The 20,614-nt window shown below is 38.4% G+C and overlaps 1 protein-coding gene across 1 annotated transcript in view; it reads right to left on the bottom strand.

The window, feature by feature from the left end:
- Positions 1 to 14,874: 14,874 nt before the first annotated feature.
- The window catches only part of Sptlc3 (serine palmitoyltransferase long chain base subunit 3), a 121,152-nt gene continuing 115,412 nt past the window's right edge, over positions 14,875 to 20,614 (bottom strand). The window contains exon 12 of the mRNA XM_005068695.4: positions 14,875 to 19,123. Within this exon, the coding sequence (XP_005068752.1) occupies positions 18,971 to 19,123 (153 nt within the window). The 3' untranslated portion in view covers positions 14,875 to 18,970. The remainder of the gene's footprint in view (positions 19,124 to 20,614) is intronic.

Here is a 20,614-nt window from a genome sequence, read left to right as displayed (position 1 = left end):
AAAGGAATATTCCACAACAATTCCCTGAGCCATAGAAACAGGAGGTGTACCACAGATGTATCTAAAACTAGGGAAGGAACACCAACTGGGGAAGGAGGGAGGGAGAAAAGAAGGGAAGTCAGTGCAGAAGAAGGAAGGAGGATGGACAAATAACACCAAGGTTGTTTGAAGAAGCCCTAAGGAATCATATTAGCTTTTATTTACATAAAATTGTGTGCAATACCTCTATCTCTATCTATATATTCTAAAGAAGTTATGTTACTACTGGGGCTGGCAAGAAACATACACTAACAAAACTCCCATTTCCAGGCATAAGAAACCTCCTTTTGAGTCATTTCTCAGGGAAGCCACAGTGCCCCAAACAATATAGGGTATTGCTGTTGCCCTTGGTTGCCTCTCAGAAGTTGCAGATAAGTCCCTACTGCTGAAGACAATGGATACCTATGACTCTGTGATTCAAGTTGAATCGAATCTGAAATACTCTGACATTCAGTCTAACTTCCACAGTACCAGAGAGTACTATGTAATCTGCCAAGAGAAGGAAGCAGTCTTACCCAGCTGGAACCAACATAATAGCCAGCATTTCAAGATATCCACAAATGTGCAATAAGAGATACTCACAAGGTGGTGGTAACCAACACTTTTCTAATTGGACTTAAGATCCACTCAACAGGAGGGAAATCACTCCTGGTACTGGAAACCTAGTCAGTTCTCCAGTGGTAGTGAGTTCATGGAATCTTAGGAGAGAATCTGTTATCACCACTTTGCTAGACCAGCGTAATTCCTACCTACATTCTAAACCTTATCCCTAAGCCTTATATCCTTATAAGTGTAGCTCCCATTCCTCACCAAAGAAGCCTCTCTTCACAGCAATTAAAGACTATTACAGAAAATCACCACTGGACACAATGCAGGGATCATGTGGACTCCAGTCCCAGTAGATAACATTTGCCCTGAGAATCTCAACTCTGAGTCCTAGCGGTTAATATACAAGTCAGTTTTGAAAATGGTTGTAAAGTCCATTTGTCAAGTTTTGGCCATTTTCAGAGGCACTACTTTAAAATAATTTTAAAAGATTTTAAGATTTTGTTTTTTTTTGCCTATATGTAAATAGCTGTAGCACATGCATTTCTGGTGCCCCTAGAGGCTAGGTGAGAATGTTGTAATCCCTAGAACTGGGATTCCAGATGGTTGTGAGCTTTTGTGTGGGTTCTGGGAATTGAACCAACATCTTCTGCAAGGGCAACAAGTACTCTTAACCACTGGAGCCATCTGTTTACCCCTTCAGAGGCTTTTTTTTTTGATAATATTCTTTATGCTGTAGGATGGGAAGTAGTCCTTCCCTTCAAGGGTTAAGTACAGAGACAAAACAAACAGGTATGCTTTTCTCTCAAACTAGAGTAGTTTTGTGAGTGGATGATCCAGGTCTTTTATACTCACTGGTGGTATTGACTGTATAAAAATGTAAAACATTGTGTATTGGTTGAGTTAGGGTTAGAGTTGGGATTAGATTTGAGTTAGGGTAGAATTAGGGTTAAAGTTAGGATGGATTTAGTTTTAGGGTTACAGGTTGGTTGGTTGTTAAGGTTAGGAATACATTCAAGGAAGGAGATTCTGATAGAGTTATTGAATAAAGTGTATCTGTTGTTACTCAGATAAACTACAAAAACAGGAGTAACAATGGACTAGTACGGTAACATAGAAAATACAAATAAGTATTCACTTCAAATTGGTCAAGCAGGTATCTATTGTATTAAAAGTTTGCAATGTATGAATGGGCTTCGTGCATATATTCTCTTCTCTATTCATGTACCATTCCACATGCCCTACCTCATTCGATGCCATTAGTATCAACGCACTTTGGTGACAATTAAATGATGTGTGAAGAGCTCTGGAGTTTCATGTGGTCGGAAAAGGGACAGCCAGGACCAGGGATTTAGCTCACTTACCTAGCACATACACTGCTCTTAGTTCAATTTCCAGCACTAAAAAATGGACAGCAGGAGGTGCACAGAGAACTCATTATATTCTCTATCTTCTTTCTCCTCAACTTTCTTCTTTATCTGTCTTTCTTGTCTTTCTTTCATTTGCCACTTCACAATGTTTGAAAAGTTGGGAGTTTGCATTCTGGAACAGGGTCTTTCAGAGAACTAGGCCACAGTGTTGCTCTGCTCTTGCGCTTCTGGCCTTCAAAGCTGGAGAAATCAATTCCTGTGTTTGTAAGCCTCCTAGCCTGTGGAATGTACTTGTAGCCTGTGATACTCAAGTTTGTAAGTCTCCTAGCCTGTGGTACATGCTTATAGCAGCCCCAACTGATGACGTTCTTCACACAATTGAAACATGTAGACATCCCTAACCAACCAGTTGTCTGTTTTCAAAATGACAAGATGAAAGTTTTCAGGTTTCTAATATCAACTGGTCAAAAACTCTAAGGAGGATTTGTAAATTTTTAAAATCTTTAAGAATTGTTTTAAAGTAATACCTCTGAAAATGGCCAATGCCTGATAAATTGATTTTATAAATCTATCTAATCTAATGATAGATGACAAACCTAAAATTTTTCTCTTGAAATAATTTCTATTTCATAGAAGCCAAGCAGATACATATAAGTAAAACCCTGTGTTGTTTTGTTTCATTATAGTGAAAGTATTTTACAGTGGTAATAAACAAATCAGTAATTAGGAACACAAAGGGGCTAAGATTTAAAAGCCTTTTGGTAAGTCATTGTCCAGAACAGAATTCAAACCCTAGACATTTAGAAATGAATTGAAAACGACACGGTCTTCCTTTTCTTTGCAGACAGACATCTAATTTCTAGAGAGCAAGCAGGGAGAGTAGACTTTCTCATAAGCCATGTAAAACACTGACCTTGGCCAACCCAGGCTGGTTGATTTCTACACAGGACACAGTTAATTCAGCGCAAAGTGTAAATTCGTTGATTCTTTGTCTTTGGCCTGTATAATCTGACAATAGTAGTAGTGAATGGAGTGTGAACTTTCCCATTCATAATAGTAGGGTTGTCAACTGAAATGCAGTTGTATCATTTACACAACACAAAGCTGGCTATTCGGGGCTGTTAAGGGACACAGAAGCTGGTAGTTAGCGGTGACTCTTCTGAAGTCATACCTCTCCTTTCTTAAGGCTGTAATCATTGTTCCCTAGGTGGAAGGTGAGTTAGAGATAGTTTTTGATCCTAGTTGGTCACCTTAGCTTCCTCAGGACTGACCATCTCTGCTGAGTTGCATTTGTGTTGGGTAGATGGGTGACTTTTTACCAGATGAAACCAAGAGTCTTACATTTTTATTGTGATATTGTAAAGAAAATAAATCATGAAATATAGCTCACCAATTGCCAGTGAACAAGTTGTACTTATTTTGTGGGACTACTTGGGCCCTTCCAGGAGCAGGTAAGGTAGCTCATGGAGCATGCCAAAGAGTCACCGGCCCTTAACCACTCATATATTCATTCTGCCTACTATTTATTTTGTGAACTATGATTTATACTCTACCATGAGCCAGATGCTAATGAAGAATACATTTGTTGTACAAGCTACCTGAAATTTAAACAGGCAAACAACTGGTAATTTATTTGCATCATTCCAGAAACAGATCAAATGCTTTCATGACAAAAATCACTATAATTTAGTTTAGGAATTACTTCATGTCTGAACTGCATGGCAGAAATATGATGTTGTTCACAAGTAAGAACCACATATACATTTTTAAACTGTCCCGTGGTCATATCAAGAAAAAAAGAGGAGGTAATGTACACTAAACTCAGTGTATCCCAAAGTACTTCAATATGTAATCAATTCAAAACTTATTAGTAGGTTGGGTAGATGACTCAGTGAATGAAGCACTTGCTATTCAAGCATTAAAACTAGAGATTGGATTCCTAGAACCTACATATAGCTGGCTGGCTTGGCAGAGGCCTATAATTCCAGAACTTGGGAGGCAAAGAGAGGGATCACCTGGGGACAATCTACTTTGACCTAGACTGGCTTGAAATAGTGAGCCCTGGGTCCAGTTGGAGGCTTTGCTTCAATAAATAGAGTGGAGAGCAATAGAAAACGACATCCAATGTCAACCTCGGGCCACCACATTTATCCACACATTTGTGTTCCTATGTGCAAACATGTATACATACACACACATGTATCCAATTCCCATCTTACTAGTTCTTTTCCACACTGTCTCCAAAACCCAATCTATACTACATTACACACACACACACACACACACACACACACACACACACACACACACACACACACACACAGAGCACGGCATTTCAGCTATGCTCACCATCCACCACGTGTGACAAGTGGCTTCTATAGTGGAAGTCACAATTTTAGATAGGGGAAGACCTTTCTATTACCTAAACAATGGGAATGAGCCTGTCATGCAGGCTTCAGGTGGAGAGAATAACAAGAAGGGAGGTCCTGAGCCTGAGGATGGATAAAAGTTTTAAAAAATTGAGAACAGTTGTAAAATACAATAAAAAACCCAGAGATATTCACTTGATATTTCCACGCATTCTTGCTGGAAATTAAGTTTTACTTTAAAAACAATCACAAAACATGACAAGCCATAGTTTCTTATTTCAATTAAAAGGCTAGTTCAGCATAGTTTAATAGATTGTTACAATAGAAATGAACTCAGCACAACACAGAGCTTTTCTTTTTTAAATAGCAGCTGAGTAAATGCATCTTGAACATATTTTCTCTTTTGCCTTCAAAAACACAAATTTATCACAGTCTAGTGGGTATTTTACTGATAAATATACTAATTGTAGGTTCTACTTTCTAATGGCATTATCTATCTTCAGGACAGGGCTTTGAGAAAAATACATCTGGGTAGCATTGCTTGTGTTTTATCTTTCTCTGGAGGCAGGCCAAGTCTGACCCTCAGCCCAGCACCATAATGAATTAATTAGAAACAAAGGTACCCTAAGTATAGACAATGAAAACTCACCCACAAATAACTTAAAAAGAAGCATAGGGTATATTCTGGAGTAATTGTCCAGCATACAACTTTCATGCCCAATCAGCATTCTATTAGTGACATAAGACTAATTTGATATGTGTTTTCAGAAATTAACTGCAAGATCATAATAGGAGTGTAGAAGGTGATTTGGGAGTTGATTCCTGGAAGCAGGGATAGGAAACACACTGGGAGGGAATGATGCTTAAAGGAAAAAAATGACATGCAAAGGATCATGGGCACCTCATCACGCTGTGCCACTCCAGGAATTCGAAATTTCATGTCTCAGAGTTATCTCAGCTCTGGAGAAAGTCATCCTTTCCGAGCTATCTCTGTCACAGCATTGCTGACCCCGGGCTAGGGAAAGACTGTCATCCTTTAATGTGCACGAGCAGAATCTTGCTCAGCTAATATTTAGAGAAAACCTCCAGGCAAAAGGATGTGCGTTTCTGCAGCTGGCAGCTGTATGCTGCGGACAGGAACGAGAAAGACCTGGTGCATCTGCACAGGTCACTGCCAGCAGCCACGTAATGCTCACCCTGGAAATTCACCCAGAAGCTTGCTTCACTGTTGAATGCTTTACAGTTTATCAAGTACTGCCATTTAGCTTGTCTTATGAGGCCCTTGAGGGGTGGCTGAGTAGGACTTACTAGTCATATGTTATAAAGGAGGAATCCTACTGTGCTCACAGATGGTAAAGCAATGTGGGGATCTGGCTGTAGGAGAAATCCTGGCTGCCTTCCCTGCATCCCAGCCCACCCCCTCTCTCCTTCTGTACAGCTGTACAGTTTGTTCTATTTGTGGGATGGCTCCTGTTCTTAGGGATGGGTCTCAGTTGGTTCTCACCAATTAACTCATTGTACTCTAAGAAGCACATGACTGGTGAATCACATCAAAGTAAAGCAGATGAGAGCAAGAACGTTTTCTTGTTATTTCTTTTTTAAGTTTTACAAATCCAATGGGACATATTTAGCTGTAAGTAGTTTTTAGATGCCTTCATGTGCGCATGATGCGAACTGGCCTCATGACGATGTCAATATTGTAGAAGGCATAAAAGACAGATGGATAAAGAAGACAGAATGAATTCTATAAAATAGCAGTTAAACAAATGAGGTAACAAGTGTTCCCTGCTTACTTTAGAATTTCAATATTGGGAAAACTGAGAGACAACCACAGTCTCACTTGAAGACAAACCAGGTGTTGTATTTTACTTGGTTGGAGATTTAGAAAAATCACAACTGGAGAAGGATGAGTGGGCACACTGGAGGGACCCTCATAACACCTATTGGTGATGCATTTGTGGTTTTTATGTACCTACAGCAGGGTTTGGCAGCTTCTTATTCCAGGAAGAATTTACACATGAAACTGTTTTTTTTTTCCCCAAAAGATTCTTTCTTGTGAGTGTCTGGCTGCTCACTATTGACCCTCATCCCCTGGAATGAGGATTCAGGATGAGTGTGAGAACTCAGCCAAAGCTCAGGGCAAAGGTGACTGTGAGGAAGACTCATTACTCTGAACCCTGAAAATGGCCACCAGTGACTCTTACAGCACAGACTGTAGCATGGAGTGGGGGAACTTAGTGCACTGGGGAAATTAAATCCAGGCTACAAAACAGGATTGGGGACAAGTGTCAGTGTCCTCACAGAAGCTAGGTGTCCTGTCAAACCTCACAGGAGGCTCTCCAGAGTAGATGGTTCTGAGGAGGGACAAACTGGCTAGATGTCCCACAGAATCCAAATGATAGCTCTTTGTGGGAGTTAGTCTATATCTGATATCCCTGTTTCATTGTACCTGATTCCCAACCCTATCTAGGGTTTCCACATTTTTGTATCTGAATGCAAAGTCACAAAACTATAAGCAGCACAGTACTTAGTACTTGGTGCTCAGCACTCAGTCATTGGGTCAAGAAAGAACTGCAAATCTGAAAGCAGCATTTTAACTTGTTTTCCAGAAGATGAATTTACTTTATTTTCTAATTGTAGATAATTTCACACTTTCACACATACCCATGTGTGTGTAAACACATGGACACACACACACACATATTCTCTACTTATGCAGAGAAAATGGGAAACAATTTTTAGGTCTTTGTGCATTTATGTCAATAAATTTTTAAGGATTTCCTTTATTTTTAAATATGTGTATGTGTGTTTCTATATGCATGTGCGTTGGTATATAATATGAGTGAAGATGCCCATGGAGGCCAGAAAAGGGTATCAGAGCCACAAGAGCTGGAATTGCAGGCTGTTGTGAGTTACCCAACTAAATGGGTTCTAAGAACTGAATGTGATTCTTCAGCAAGAATAATATGATCTCTTAAGCCTTTTTATTTTTAATGGGCATGTGTGTGTGTGTGTGTGTGTGTGTGTGTGTGTGTGTGTGTGCGTGCACACGAGCACATGTGGAGAACAGAGGACAACCTCAGATATCATCTTCAGGAACAACATATACCTCTTTGACACAGTCTTTCATTGGCCAGGAGCTCATCAATTAGGTAGATTGGATAACCAGAAAGTCCCAGGGATCCTTGTGTTTTACCTTCTCAGTTTTGGAAGTACACATGCACCCCACCACCACATCTAGCATTTTGTCTGTGTATGTATGTGCGTGGGAGGAGGTTCTGTCATCAAACCTAGGTCCTCATTTTGCACAGCAAACACTTTACTGGTAGAGCTATCTTCCCAGGTCTGCAAATACATTTTAAGTATCTAATTAGCTTGTAAACTGTTTATACTATCAATGACAATAAGTGTGTTTTCATAACTATCAAATAATAGGTAAATATTTTAAGCTAAATCCAACTACATCTTAAATAAAAATATTAAAGCTAAAACAAGTCTCCTATTTGTAGAAACTTCCATTTATTTCAAACATTTAGGTTTTACCCAAAATATTCTGGACTCTTGTATCATGTACTCTTTCCTGCCAGCTGCTTGGGTCCTGCTGCTGTCTCTGCCCTCAAATAACACATGAGACACTATATTAATTATGAAGCTGTTGGCCATTTGCTATGGTTTCTCATTGGCTAGCTCTGACTTAATTATTAACCTGTAACTGCTAATTTTAGTATTTCCACGTGGTCTTCTCTTACCAGAGAAAGGGTCTGGACCTCTCGCTTCTCTCGAGTCCTACATGGCGACTGACTGTGCCTTCCTTTCCCAGAATCCTTCACCTTTCCTAGTCCCACCTATTTTGTTTCCCTATTGGCCAACAGTGCTTTATTTATCAACCAATAGGACAAACATACACAGAAGTACTTCCCTCATCAGTCTCTATTGCTAAATCTTTGCAATATATTTCATTCTTTCTTTAATGCTCATATTTTTCTATTTAGCTCTCTGAGTTAAATTCTGAATGGATTTGTTTCTTTCATTCACTCTTTATTAAGCTATGTCTAACCTTCTATTTCAGTTACAGCATAGGACATATTATATGTTAATTTATTGTCGCCAAAATTCTGACATATATATACATATATATATATAATGCTCTTAGATATTTCTTTTACAATCGCTTATATTAATTTTACAAAATAGTGGCATTCATTCTTGCATATGAATATTATGTACTCTTGAAAACATTTTTTCTTTTAAACTTTTAAAATTGTAATCACACCATTTCCACCTTCCTTTCCTCTCTTCAAATCCTCCCATGTGCTACCCTCTTGATCTTTTCCAAATTCATGACCTCTTTTTAAAAATTTTACATATAATGTTAGTTGAATGTTTGTTTTTAGGATTGATCAATTAGTATCTAATAGCCAATTGGTGTGATCTTCTCTAGGAAGGCTGTTAATCCCATGCTCAGCATTCCTTAGTTGACTGTAGTTCTATGTCAAAGGTCGAGGCCTCCTGGCCTGTCACCCCTCCCCACACACATTCATATTAGCATATCTGTACATGTCCTTTTGGTTCAGGTCATGTTTGGGCAGCCATGTTGGTGAGACTTTCTGGATGTAGCTTCTGGCATTCCTAGGAGATACAATCTCACAACGAAGTTCCTGCTTCTCTGGCTCTTACTTTCTCTTCCATAATGGTCTCTGAACCATATGTGCAAGGATCCTATTGTAGATCTATTCATTGGGGCTGGGCTCCAAAGCTCTGCATTTTAATTGGTTGTGATTTTCTATAATGGTCTCTGGCTGTTGCAAAGAGAAATCTCCTTGATGAAAAGTAAAATGTTTTATAATTGATATATTTTTATTATACATTGTACTGGGTTTTCAAAAGGACATTTCTATATAAGCATATTCCTTTCCCTCAAATATTTCTTTAAAACAAATGTTCAGAAGTGAGGTTGTACATTTGAGAGGTGTAGTTTTTTGTTTTTTTTTTTTTTGTTTTTGGTTTTTCGAGACAGGGTTTCTCTGTATTGTTTTGGAGGCTATCGGTCCAGCCCGGCCTCGAACTCACAGAGATCCGCCTGCCTCTGCCTCCCGAGTGCTGGGATTAAAGGCGTGCGCCACCACCGCCCGGCAAGAGAGGTGTAGTTTTAATGTAACTTATGCATTAAGTGATAAATACTATAGAATATTGAAGGTTTAAATTTATACTATCTTATAATTCAAGAATATAATAATCAACACGAGACAGATTTTAAATAATTTCTCAACTAGATTTAACTTGTCTATTTCTTATTTTAAGCGTTACCCCTTATATAACCTCTGTTTCCTCATAAACTTTGCAAGTATAAATCCAAAATAATTGTACATGTGCATAGAATTATGATGAACAAAAACTCCATGAAAACATCCTTCTACAGTCTTACTTCTACAAGGTGAGAGAGAAACTAACATATATAAATTCTGTTGTCACATCAATCACATACATTCATGCTGAAAGGCTAGATGGTGAAAACAGGAAGGCACAGGGATGGGGGCGGGAACACATTTTTGTGCTTGCTGTTATTTTTTAGTGTCTACTTCTCCTAGCCCTTAAACTGTCACTGACGAGTAGCTTTGAACCAGTGGCAAAACTCTGAAAGGTCATAACCCAGAAGCAGGGGACTATAGGAATGTGTGCAGGGAAGATGCAGATGGGTAAACAAGCCATAAAGTAGACTATGGTTTCTCTTTTCTAGCATTTCATTGACAGCTGACTCTAGGCTATTAACCCCGTGAAAGTGAAATTTAAAAGAGTCAATCCTAAACAAACCTCTGGCTTGCTTTCCCCATAACTAATGAAACCCAGGAGAGTCCTGAAGTGAGGTGTGACAATTTGAGAAGCAGGGAGAAGATCACAGAGGTGAGAAGCCTATCACCTCTCTTTTCATATCCCAAGGAGCATATGGGCCAGACTTAGTAGGCTCATGGTTCTGGTGGCCAGGACAGCAGATGGACACCACGGATGCAGTGCCCCCTCCTCCTTTCCAGATAAGCTTCTCTAAAGATGACTTAGTTGTGAGCAGGAACATATGAGAACCATCTTGGACACTGTGGCCAGAACTAAGCATAGCATCCCTGTGGAACTCAATGGATGTATCCAAGGGTAAGGAGAAGGAAAAATGGGATGAACTTCCAGGTGAACAACTGTGGGTAATAGACTGGGTGTGGCTTCTATGAAGGATGCAGGGAGCTCATAGGTTTTCATGTTTCACACAAGTAAACGAAGTGGGTAACGCAGTAGCACTGAAAAACATTGCTGGGTCTCTAGGTACTGAGGTATCAGAGCAATTCTTTTTCTTCAAGATCTCTAGACATCTTTTGGATTACAGAATCAGGACTGGTCTACTCCCTCTCAATATGTCTAGTGTCAGAGTTAAGTCAGCCATCAGGCAGGGCTAATCAGTTGTCTCTTCCATTTTCATGCACACTAGGAAAAAATCACCAGGGCTGGTGGGGCCACAGACCGGAAATTACATGGACCTGAAACACTATGAAGACTGACAACCTGAGATACCAAATTAAACTTCTATTTGGAGCAAAATACAGTCCATCCTTATTTTTTGTTATCACAGTTGGATTAACTTTACTATTCTGAGGGACCTTTTTCATTGCCCAGTTGTGAATTTCACTCTCCACTGACTATGGTACCTTCCTTTGGCTTGGAAGTGTTTATTGTATTATTTGCAAGTGATTTTTTTAAAAAAAGAAAGTCATAAACTTTAAATACCTTATGTTAATAAGTCCCTATTTTAACCTAGGCATGATGTTACAGGTCAGTAATTTCAATTCAGAAAGTTGAGGCAGGAGGAAAACAAGTTCAAGGTCATCCTGGCTTTACATAGTAAATTTCAGGCTACCTTGGGCAGCTTAATGAGACCTTGTTTACATGAAAAAAATAAATAAAAATCTGGATGTAGTTGTGGAATCATCTTAGAGAATTTCCTTGGAATACAAACATGCACACACACACACACACACACACACACACACTATTGTGCTGTTTTCCTCTCCTTTTATTAGATAGATATTTCTGCATGAAGAATTTTAGGTTGGAACCTGTTTCTAAGTCCTGAAGATAATTGCTTCTTCTTCAAATTTCTTCTTCAGACATTGCTTCTACCATCAGATTTTCTTTAATACAAAATGTGTGAGGTACAACAGGAAAAATGCAAAAGACAAGCAGGCAGTGCCATATGAAAAAGGGTTATCCTTGCTAAAAGGCCACCAGACATTCATGAGAGCCACTTTTCCATAACAGGTCAGTAATGATTGTAGGTGGTTAGTAGCATTGGTGCACATTGAAGAGATGGGATGAGAATGTTGGTATGAACTGTCTGAAGGGCATGTTTGTAACGTTCAATAGTAAAATTCATTGCTTCCACCTTTTTATATGTGATTATTTTGTTGTTTCTCTAGCTATAAACATTGAAATCCTTCTGTTTATACTTGGTGGTGTACAATTCCTGAAGACATATTTATGTGAAAACCTTTTAGTCTTCATCTTAGCACTTACTAGTCTGTTTCTTTTTATTTTGTTTAAGCACCAGGGAAATGTTTTTTTTAATTATTTATTTGATTTTTTCTGTGTTCCATGCTTCCCACTCATCCATTTTAACTTATCTGTTGGGTGTTGGCCTTCCTCATGATAGCCTGCTTTATTTATATCTTATTTCATCCTTCTGTATGTCCTTTGTTTTATAGTGTAAGGGGTATTTAAATATATCTCTTCTTTGTTTTCTATTGATTTATATTCATCAAACATTTAAATACTAGGTCATTTCTAGTTTTTCTCAACTGTTTCCTTTCAGACAGCCTATTCTTATGGATGTATCTTGATGAAATTAACCTTCATGTTTCATATGCCAAACATCTCAAAAGCTCTCTTCTCTTGAAACTGTCTGTTTCTGCCAGTGAACACTTTTCCCTTTCACCCTGGCTACTCATTTGGCTGTTGCTAATTTTCCTCTAATACTTGAAAATCCCCGAACTTCTATCCGTATAATGAAGGATTGTATTGATCAATGCAAGTTAATCATTCATGTTGCCTTTCTGCTTGGCACTTATAAAGCAAACATGCAATAAAAATTCAGTTTAATTTTCAAAAAGTTTTCATCTTACTACATATAGACCCACTTCAATAAAAGATTTTACTTTTTCTGTGTAATGTATGGATGACTGATATATGTCAGAGTTATGGAATCATTTGTATAGGAAACATCTAATATTTAACTGGTCCTACTTAAAATAGTCTTGTTAATAAAAGCTTTTGCAAGTTTTTATTTTGAAGATATACTTAAAAACTTTATTTCTAGTTAAAAATTCTTCATAGCTATATTTTCAGAATTTTCTAGAGGAATTGAGTATATATATATATACATATATGTGTGTGTGTGTGTGTTTTAAAATACCAACATACTACTTTACACTTAGGAGAAAATTCACTTTGTTATAGATGTCTGTAATTTATGTGTGTGACATTTTAAAAAGATGTATAAATTATGTGAAATTGGTATTGATACTATAAAAACTGAAACATGACAACTGCAATTATTTACAAAATAGACATGTTATAGAGAAATCATGTATTGCCATACAAGCAGTTACTTTATCCTTAAAAATAAAACCTCAGTGGCTGGATGACTAGTTAAGTTTATTGAAAACTTTTCATTTATAGGATGCCAAGATCTTTCATGTGACCTCACATTGCTACCCACTAGTTTTCATCTAGAGAGCTTTATTCACACTTGGGATCACAGGCAAGGGGCAGGGTAGACTGATCTCACCACCGCTAAGCCAGCGCCACTCTGCTTCTTTTGGTCTTCCTTACAAATTTTCTCCATGCATGCTTCAAATCTGGAAAAAAACAAACTTTTGGGCTGGAGAAACAAAGAAGCTGCAATTTCCTTGCCTTAGTCCTTGGCCCGTGATGAAGTAGAGAGCACAACGTGGTGATTGGAGCCAGACTTACCCTTGGCCATGGGCATTGCAGCCGACCCAAACCTAATTAAGAAAGATCCTGAATAAACTTGGGTGAAAGCCAAAATCACTAGTCCCTTCAATCAATATTTTTGATATAAAAATTAGCATCTGGCCTGAATAAAAGGCAGTACTGTTTCATGCTGTAGAAAAAAAATCCTCTTTTCCATCTATTCTGACCTTCTGTTAGGTATTTTACTGATTTATTTCTATGATAAGGTTTTGGTGCAGTTGACTTGAAAATTTTGGCTTTCAGCTCCTCATTTGGACCAAAGGCTGCAAGGAGAACTAGAATCACAAGCCCTACCTCAATCCCAACCTGGCATAGGCATCAACCTTTTCCAACAAGTGGACCAATTTGACTTGTTCTCTTATTTTTGATTGAGCTACTTTTGTTAATATGCAAAGATTAACTGGATAACCCCTAAAGAAAGTTGCTTTTGTAAGGATGAGGACACGTGCCTAAGAAAGCAATGCCAGAATCTCAGAACTCCTCTCTCTGCTCTGTTAATGAATACTGAATACTGTTGTCTTCCAAGAAATCTCTGTAATCTTATACAATTTCCAGGAGACTGTGTGTATAGGAGTGCTTAGCATAGTGCCTGAAGATAATTGGCTTATTAGCTCTTAGGACATCATATAACTATTTCAGAATGTATTCTTAGTTTTGAACCACAGAATTCACAACTATCTAAGGAAATAGAGATGGGAAGGGTTCATGTTTGAATCATTTTAATGCTGATGTTATTCCAAAGACTTGTATTTTAATGAGATTGAAAGGAGGAACAAATTAAGACATCATTGCCTTTTCAAATGACTCCAGGAAATACTTAGTCATGAAATGAAATGATTTCCAGGGTTCATTTTAAAGTAATCTAATGAGATGGAGAATGAAGGGGAGGATGAAAAGTCTGGCTACGAAGTGACAATCCTTAGACCATGATCATAGGTGTATTGGACTCATAATGATATCCTATTCTACTCTAAGTTTATTTTTTCCATTATAAATTTATGTGGCTATCTTAGAATGAATCTAAAATGATAGGTCATAGGAATCATCTTGCCTGTGCTAATGCCTTGCCCTACACCACTTCCCGGGAGCTTTGGTTGGTTGATTGGAGACTAGCTTTGTTCTTCAGTTTTAGCACTAAAGGATAATCTAATTACTCAGTTCTCCATGAATATATAATGATTACACTATTATACATTAATTGTACCATTGTGCCTTATTTTAGTGGTATGCTGCTAAAATTTGAAAAGCCAGACCTCCAGATCCATGATTTGTAGCATTTGCTCATTTCTCTGGTGTCAGGTTCCCCCTGTGGGCAATTTCAAGTTATCATTTTGATGTCACTGAAGGATATGGAAGGATCTATGCACAGTTGGTTCTCATGAAAGTATATGCCTCTCTAGCTACAACTACCTCCACCGATAGCCTTTACTGAAATTCCTAAATGCAATTTTCTACCTATCTTTTCCCCCAAGACTTACTTAAATGACATCAACACAAAACCATTTATGAATTTTGCAGTGTTGATTTTAGTGATTTGTTTATTAAAGTAACATTTTACAGATGGGATGAAGAGAAACTGGTCATCTCAAACATTTCAGTGAAACATAAACAGATTCACACCTTATATACTGTATTTCACAATGCCACAAAATAATATACTAAGAAATAGTTTAGAAATTATTCTCCTCGTGTGTGTGTGTGTGTGTGTGTGTGTGTGTGTGTGTGTGTGTGTGTGTAAGGTCAACCTTGAGTGCTGTTCCTTAGGAGACATCCACTTTATTTTTAAAGAGAGAGTCTCTCATTAAGACTGGGAGCTACTCGATAAGGCCATGTAGGTTGACTAGCAAATTCCAGGAGTCTACCTATTTCTGCCTTCCCAGGGTTATGATTACAAGCTTACGTCACCATGCTTGGCTTTTTACATAAGTGCTGGGGTTGACTTTAGCTAGATATTCATGCTTGCATGGGAAACACATTACCGATAAGCTTTCTCCCCAAAGCAGGAAAATACTCTCCTCCTGATTTACAAAACACTACCTAGCTGGCTATGGTGTTGGAAGACAATAGAATACAAATACATTGTTACTATCTTCATAATTATCATTGTTATATATCAAAGTATGTATTTAAGATCACTTAATTATTCAGAACATAGATTTTAAAATAAGAGTTAGAATTTTATATATCTGCCACTTGTGAAAGATGATGTAGAGGAGCATTGGATGTACGAGGAGCTGGCAAGAATAACACTCTACTGCAGAGTTGTAATAGTCAAAGGTTGAGGAGGAGAATAGTAAAAGAAGGAATCGAATATAAAGGAAAAAAGGGTATCTTGTGAAGACCTTTTCAATGTTGGGCCTTTCTTTAATAGACACAGACATTCCTTAGAAAATGGCCCATTGAGGGGGAAAGGAGAAGCATGTTAACTAGTACAAACACCCTTAGACATCAACAAAGAATCAGAAAAGTTCTATGCTATGTTGTAGCAGTCAGCTGGTCTACCAAAAGCTCTAATAATGGTTTACAATTTCCAGCATATGTTGGAGTTACCTTGGAAGGCTTGTTAAAACATAGTGTCCTGGGAACCACTGTGATTCAGTGGTGGTATTGTGTGAACCACATGGTTTGTCATGTTATCAAGCTTCCTAGTAAATTCTGAAGCCTGTGGTCTCTGTCAAATCAAATCATGTCAAAGGGCAGTAGGGCTAAGTATCCATGACACGGTCATACCATGATAAGATTGTCATTCCTTCATTACACAAAATTGTCTTCCTTACAATATCAGTCTGAAACCTTCAGCTTCTGTTTATACAGCGTCTGGTTTCTAGTAAATCCATCTTTCAGTCATTCAGTCAGACATTCATCTATCTGTTGATTCTCTCCTTCCATTTCAAAACCAGCAAAAGTGTCTATACATATATATGCGTGTGTGTGTGTGTGTGTGTATGGGTACAGACAAAGAAGGTGATTGGGATGTAAAACACTATAATTCAGAGAGTCCTTGATCCCAACAGACCCAAACTCTGATGAATAAAATGCAGTAGTTACTACTTAATTAAATCAGTTTTAACTAACCTAGAGGACATCTTTCCTTGTAAAAATCAATATTACTTATAATTCATGACTTTCTGTATGATATATTCTCATATTGATACTCAGTGAAGCCAGGGTCTCTCCTAACTCAGGAAGCATTCCACTGGAATTACAGTTCTTTTCCTAAGTGTGTATCATTGTAGACTCTGACAAAAGTAAGTCTTTTCATAGGTGTATGGGAAGACAACAAGTTGCCCCATGACCCTCAGATCGTAATGAAAAGGGAAGAACCTTCTCAATTGCTCTGCATTCTGGGCAGGAAAGTAATTTCTTCTCCATGATGAACTGAACACAAGTTCCTCCATGCCAGTAGTAAGCATGAACATTCTTACTCAGGAAGACATCTGTATCTCTGGTGGTTTAAAATCTTAAGGCAAGTGTGACACTGTAGGTGATGATAACAGATGGAACTAGAGAAGAAGGGGCATGCTTACTTTTAGGTTGCAAGCATAGATCTCTCTCTGCCCTCTTTACTGCCTTTTTCCTGTTTTGAACTCCCAAGTATTCTGCATTTTGGTTAGATGATTTATTAAGAACATCTTCATTGAACACACATATTAAAAAGGAAAGACCTACATATCTTCCTTGCTTTATGCATCTATATAATATGTGTTTTTTCTGCAGAAGTAGTGCTGCATCAGTTCACTGGGAAGGGTTGGAATCTAGTTATCAGGTCAGTCTTCCACTGGGCAGCTGTGCACATAATAGCCATTTATTTTCCACCTTCTCCACAACATTCATTTAGCTTTTCACCACTTATGAGGCATTTTATAACTGGGAACCACTTTTTAAAACAATTTATTTTTATTATATTTTAACTATGTGTATGTGTGTGGTTCTGCATGTGGATACATTCATGTTGAGTTCTGGTATCCACAGAAGCCAAAGGCATCAGATGCCCCAGAGCTGGAGTTATAGGTGGTTGTGAACAACCCAACCTGGGTGCTGGGAACTGAACTCAGGTTCTCTCTCGAATAGCAATAAGTTCTGTCACCTTCTAAGCCATCTCTCCAGCACCAAGAGATCAACTAGAAAAACATATAATCCACCAGGGGGATATACTTCTTTTTAAAGCTATGCATGAGTATCACTGTCTTTTGGAACACTTTTTGAGTATCAGTGTTGCCCCATCCAGTATTGGTGCTTCAGGTTGAATTTCTGTCTCTGTGCACAGCAAGAAAGCTTGGGCCCATCTGTGTCACACAGAGCCAAAGTTCTTTTGAAGTGATTTGTTTACAGTGTCATTTGATGGAGTGGAATGTTCTGTAACTCATTCGAACTGTTACAGAAGCTTGGCTAAAAGGTCACCACTGCTCTTTGGAGTTTCCAAGTCTGGGCACCATCTGGGAACTTGTTAAAGATAAGGTTTTCCACTGGCTTTTTCCATACCAACTAGAACCAATTAGCAGAGGACTAATTTTTCAGAGATTCCTGTGTCGTTTTGTGTGTATGAGGGAGATGAATCATAGTGCACAAAAGTGTGCAATACCATTTCTCATGAAATCTGCGTGGACATGTCATGGAGGATATTATTTACTGGGCATGTATCTATAGATACATAGCCTTGAAAGAGACAGAGAAAAAGTACACTTTTAAATATTTTGTTGAACCAGTCCATTCTTCAAGTGTAATTTGGCAATGTGTGGTGATAGTGAATTTTTAAAGGAAATTGAGTTTCACTATGTACTCAGAATTCAATAAAAAAAATAGGAAGTTATTAAGGCTGAACATGCTAGACTCACTCTGCAAGGCACCAGCATAATTTGGGTTGTTTCAATTTTACAGTGTTAGCCTAGGTCCAAAAGTGACTTCTTCCTTTTTAGAAAACAAGAGCCATGAACTTTCCAGTCCTCAAAACTTAACAACAAAATTGTAGGAGAGCACCAAGAGGAAAAAGAAGGTTCACTTCAAAGTTGGCTCTGGTAACTACTGGCCAGGTTTACATTATCATCCAAGCATTAACTGTGTCTTTTGATTCCTGTCCTTGGATAAAGTCAAGATGTGGCAAACAGTAGAAGCAACATTGCCCTCTGTCCTTCCTGGAACTTCCCACAATATCTATGAACTGTTCCTAGTACTGTTATGGGTTGAACAAGAGACTCAGCTCCTTTCTGTCACTCTTTCTCATGTGTGTATATGGCATACTTGAACACACAGTAAGATTACCCAGTTAAAAATCAAAATCCTTTCATTTAGTTGGAGCCCTTGAAAAGGTCTGACTCAAAAGCTGGAGAGTAGCAGCCAGAATACGGGCTCCTTGCCATTAAAAATATTCTAAGAAAAGTATTCATTTGTGTAGTTCCAGCAAAGGAGAGGGAAATGTATATATAGAATTATATATTTTTGATTTTGTAGCAGTGGGTTAGAGACATTAAAGAAATGACTATTTCCCTCACTCAATTAAGCTGGTTTAGAAAGTAAAATTGTCCCTAGGAAGGGGTAAAATACAGTTCTATTACTTGTGAGATGAAGGGGGAAGGAAGTCTTCTGGCAGCCTTCATGTTCTGTTCAGAGCTGGGAAACTTATGCTTCAGGTTGCACATTCATCTCATCAAAGCTTGCTTCGTTGTCAAAACTCTTCTCATTGTAGAGTGCAGGTGCAGAGTGTCCTGACTTCTTGAATGGGAAATATTTCACATTCAGCAAATCACCGAGTTTATCAACAACTTCCAAAACCTGCAATGAGATGCCCTTCAGTAAGTTATCTTTCAACTCTTTTTTTTTTTTTTTTGGTTTTCGGGGACAGGGTTTTGCTGTGACTTTGGAGGCTGTCCTATAACTAGCTCTTGTAGACCAGGCTGGTCTTGAACTCACAGAGATCCGCCTGCTTCTGCCTCCTGAGTGCTGGGGTTAAAGGCGTGTGCCACCACCGCCCGGCATCTTTCGACTCTTAAGTGGCCTACTGTGCAGAGTCCAGGTTAATGACAAACTTCTCAAAGGCCCACAGTAATGTTTTGCCAGCAAAGGTCCATGTCATTTGGTTTGGTTTGTAAGTCCTAGAAGAACCTTAATTAATTAATTAATCAGTTTATCTCTGTGGGTACGTGTATGTGTACAGGTGTATATGCATGTGTGTATACATGTATGTGATGGTCAGTGGACAGCCTTGGCAATCATTCTTCAGGAGTCATTCAGCTTGTTTATTGAGACAGGGCCTCTTGCTTCCCTGGAGCTTTCTGATAAATGAATCTCAGGAATTCTTTTTTCCCAGCCCCCGTTCCAGTGTGGGTATTACAAGCACATGTCTTTGCTCTAGCCTTTTTTAAAAAAGTGTCTTCTGGGAACTGAACTCAGGTCCTCATGCTTGCATGTGAGCATTTTACCAACTGACCTAATCTCCCTAAGCATCCTATTGGATGGTAATTCTTTTTATTTAATGCTTTAATTCAACATTGTGAGTGCTCTATTTTAGGAGTGTGAGGAGAGGAACTTAGACACCTGACCCATCTAAAACTTTTATTTAAGACTTGCATATAACCCCATAGAAGAAACTATTAGGGTTGTAAAATACATTGGAGATTATAGCTTCATAACAGAGTAAACCAACAAAATATAACATTTGGGGAGCTAATAGCTGTAGCTTTCAATATGCTCAAAACCTACTCCTAACACCCATTTTTAAAAGAACTTATTTCTATATCCCATTGAATAACACAACTCAGACTTACAAAGACCACACATACTTAAGTTTTATATTAAAACTGAAGTATGGAAGAGTATTGCAGGCCCATGGGTACTTCTGGGACAGGTGTTAGAAGAGAGGTGATTCTTTATGCATTGAGTTTACACGGGCGGTGATTTTAAGGAAGCAGACACAAATTCTGTCTTGGGTACTAGCAAGAAGCTACTGGCTGGCTATGTATTTATTATCTTTATTTGAGAGCAAAATGACTAAGGAAAGCTAGAATGGTCACAAAGGAGCCAGGAAAGGAAGATGCTACACTAGCCTGTGTCTCTTCTATTACCATCCTAGTCTCTGAAAAGAATGCCCCCTTCTCTCTTTTTAGGTGCTTTACATATGTGTGTATGTTTGTGTGTATGCACACACATTCAAGGCATACACACATGTGCCTGTGCATGGAGACCAGATATATGCCAGGCCAATGCTTTCTTTATTGTTCTCCACTTTAATTTTTGAGGGAGTGTCTCTGACTAAACCTGAAAGTC

This window comes from Mesocricetus auratus, unplaced genomic scaffold, assembly GCF_017639785.1.
Source record: "Mesocricetus auratus isolate SY011 unplaced genomic scaffold, BCM_Maur_2.0 Super-Scaffold_100004, whole genome shotgun sequence".
NCBI classification, from domain to species: domain Eukaryota; kingdom Metazoa; phylum Chordata; class Mammalia; order Rodentia; family Cricetidae; genus Mesocricetus; species Mesocricetus auratus.
The sequence above is the reverse complement of the archived record's forward strand: the minus strand, read 5'-3'. Positions and strand labels throughout refer to the sequence as shown.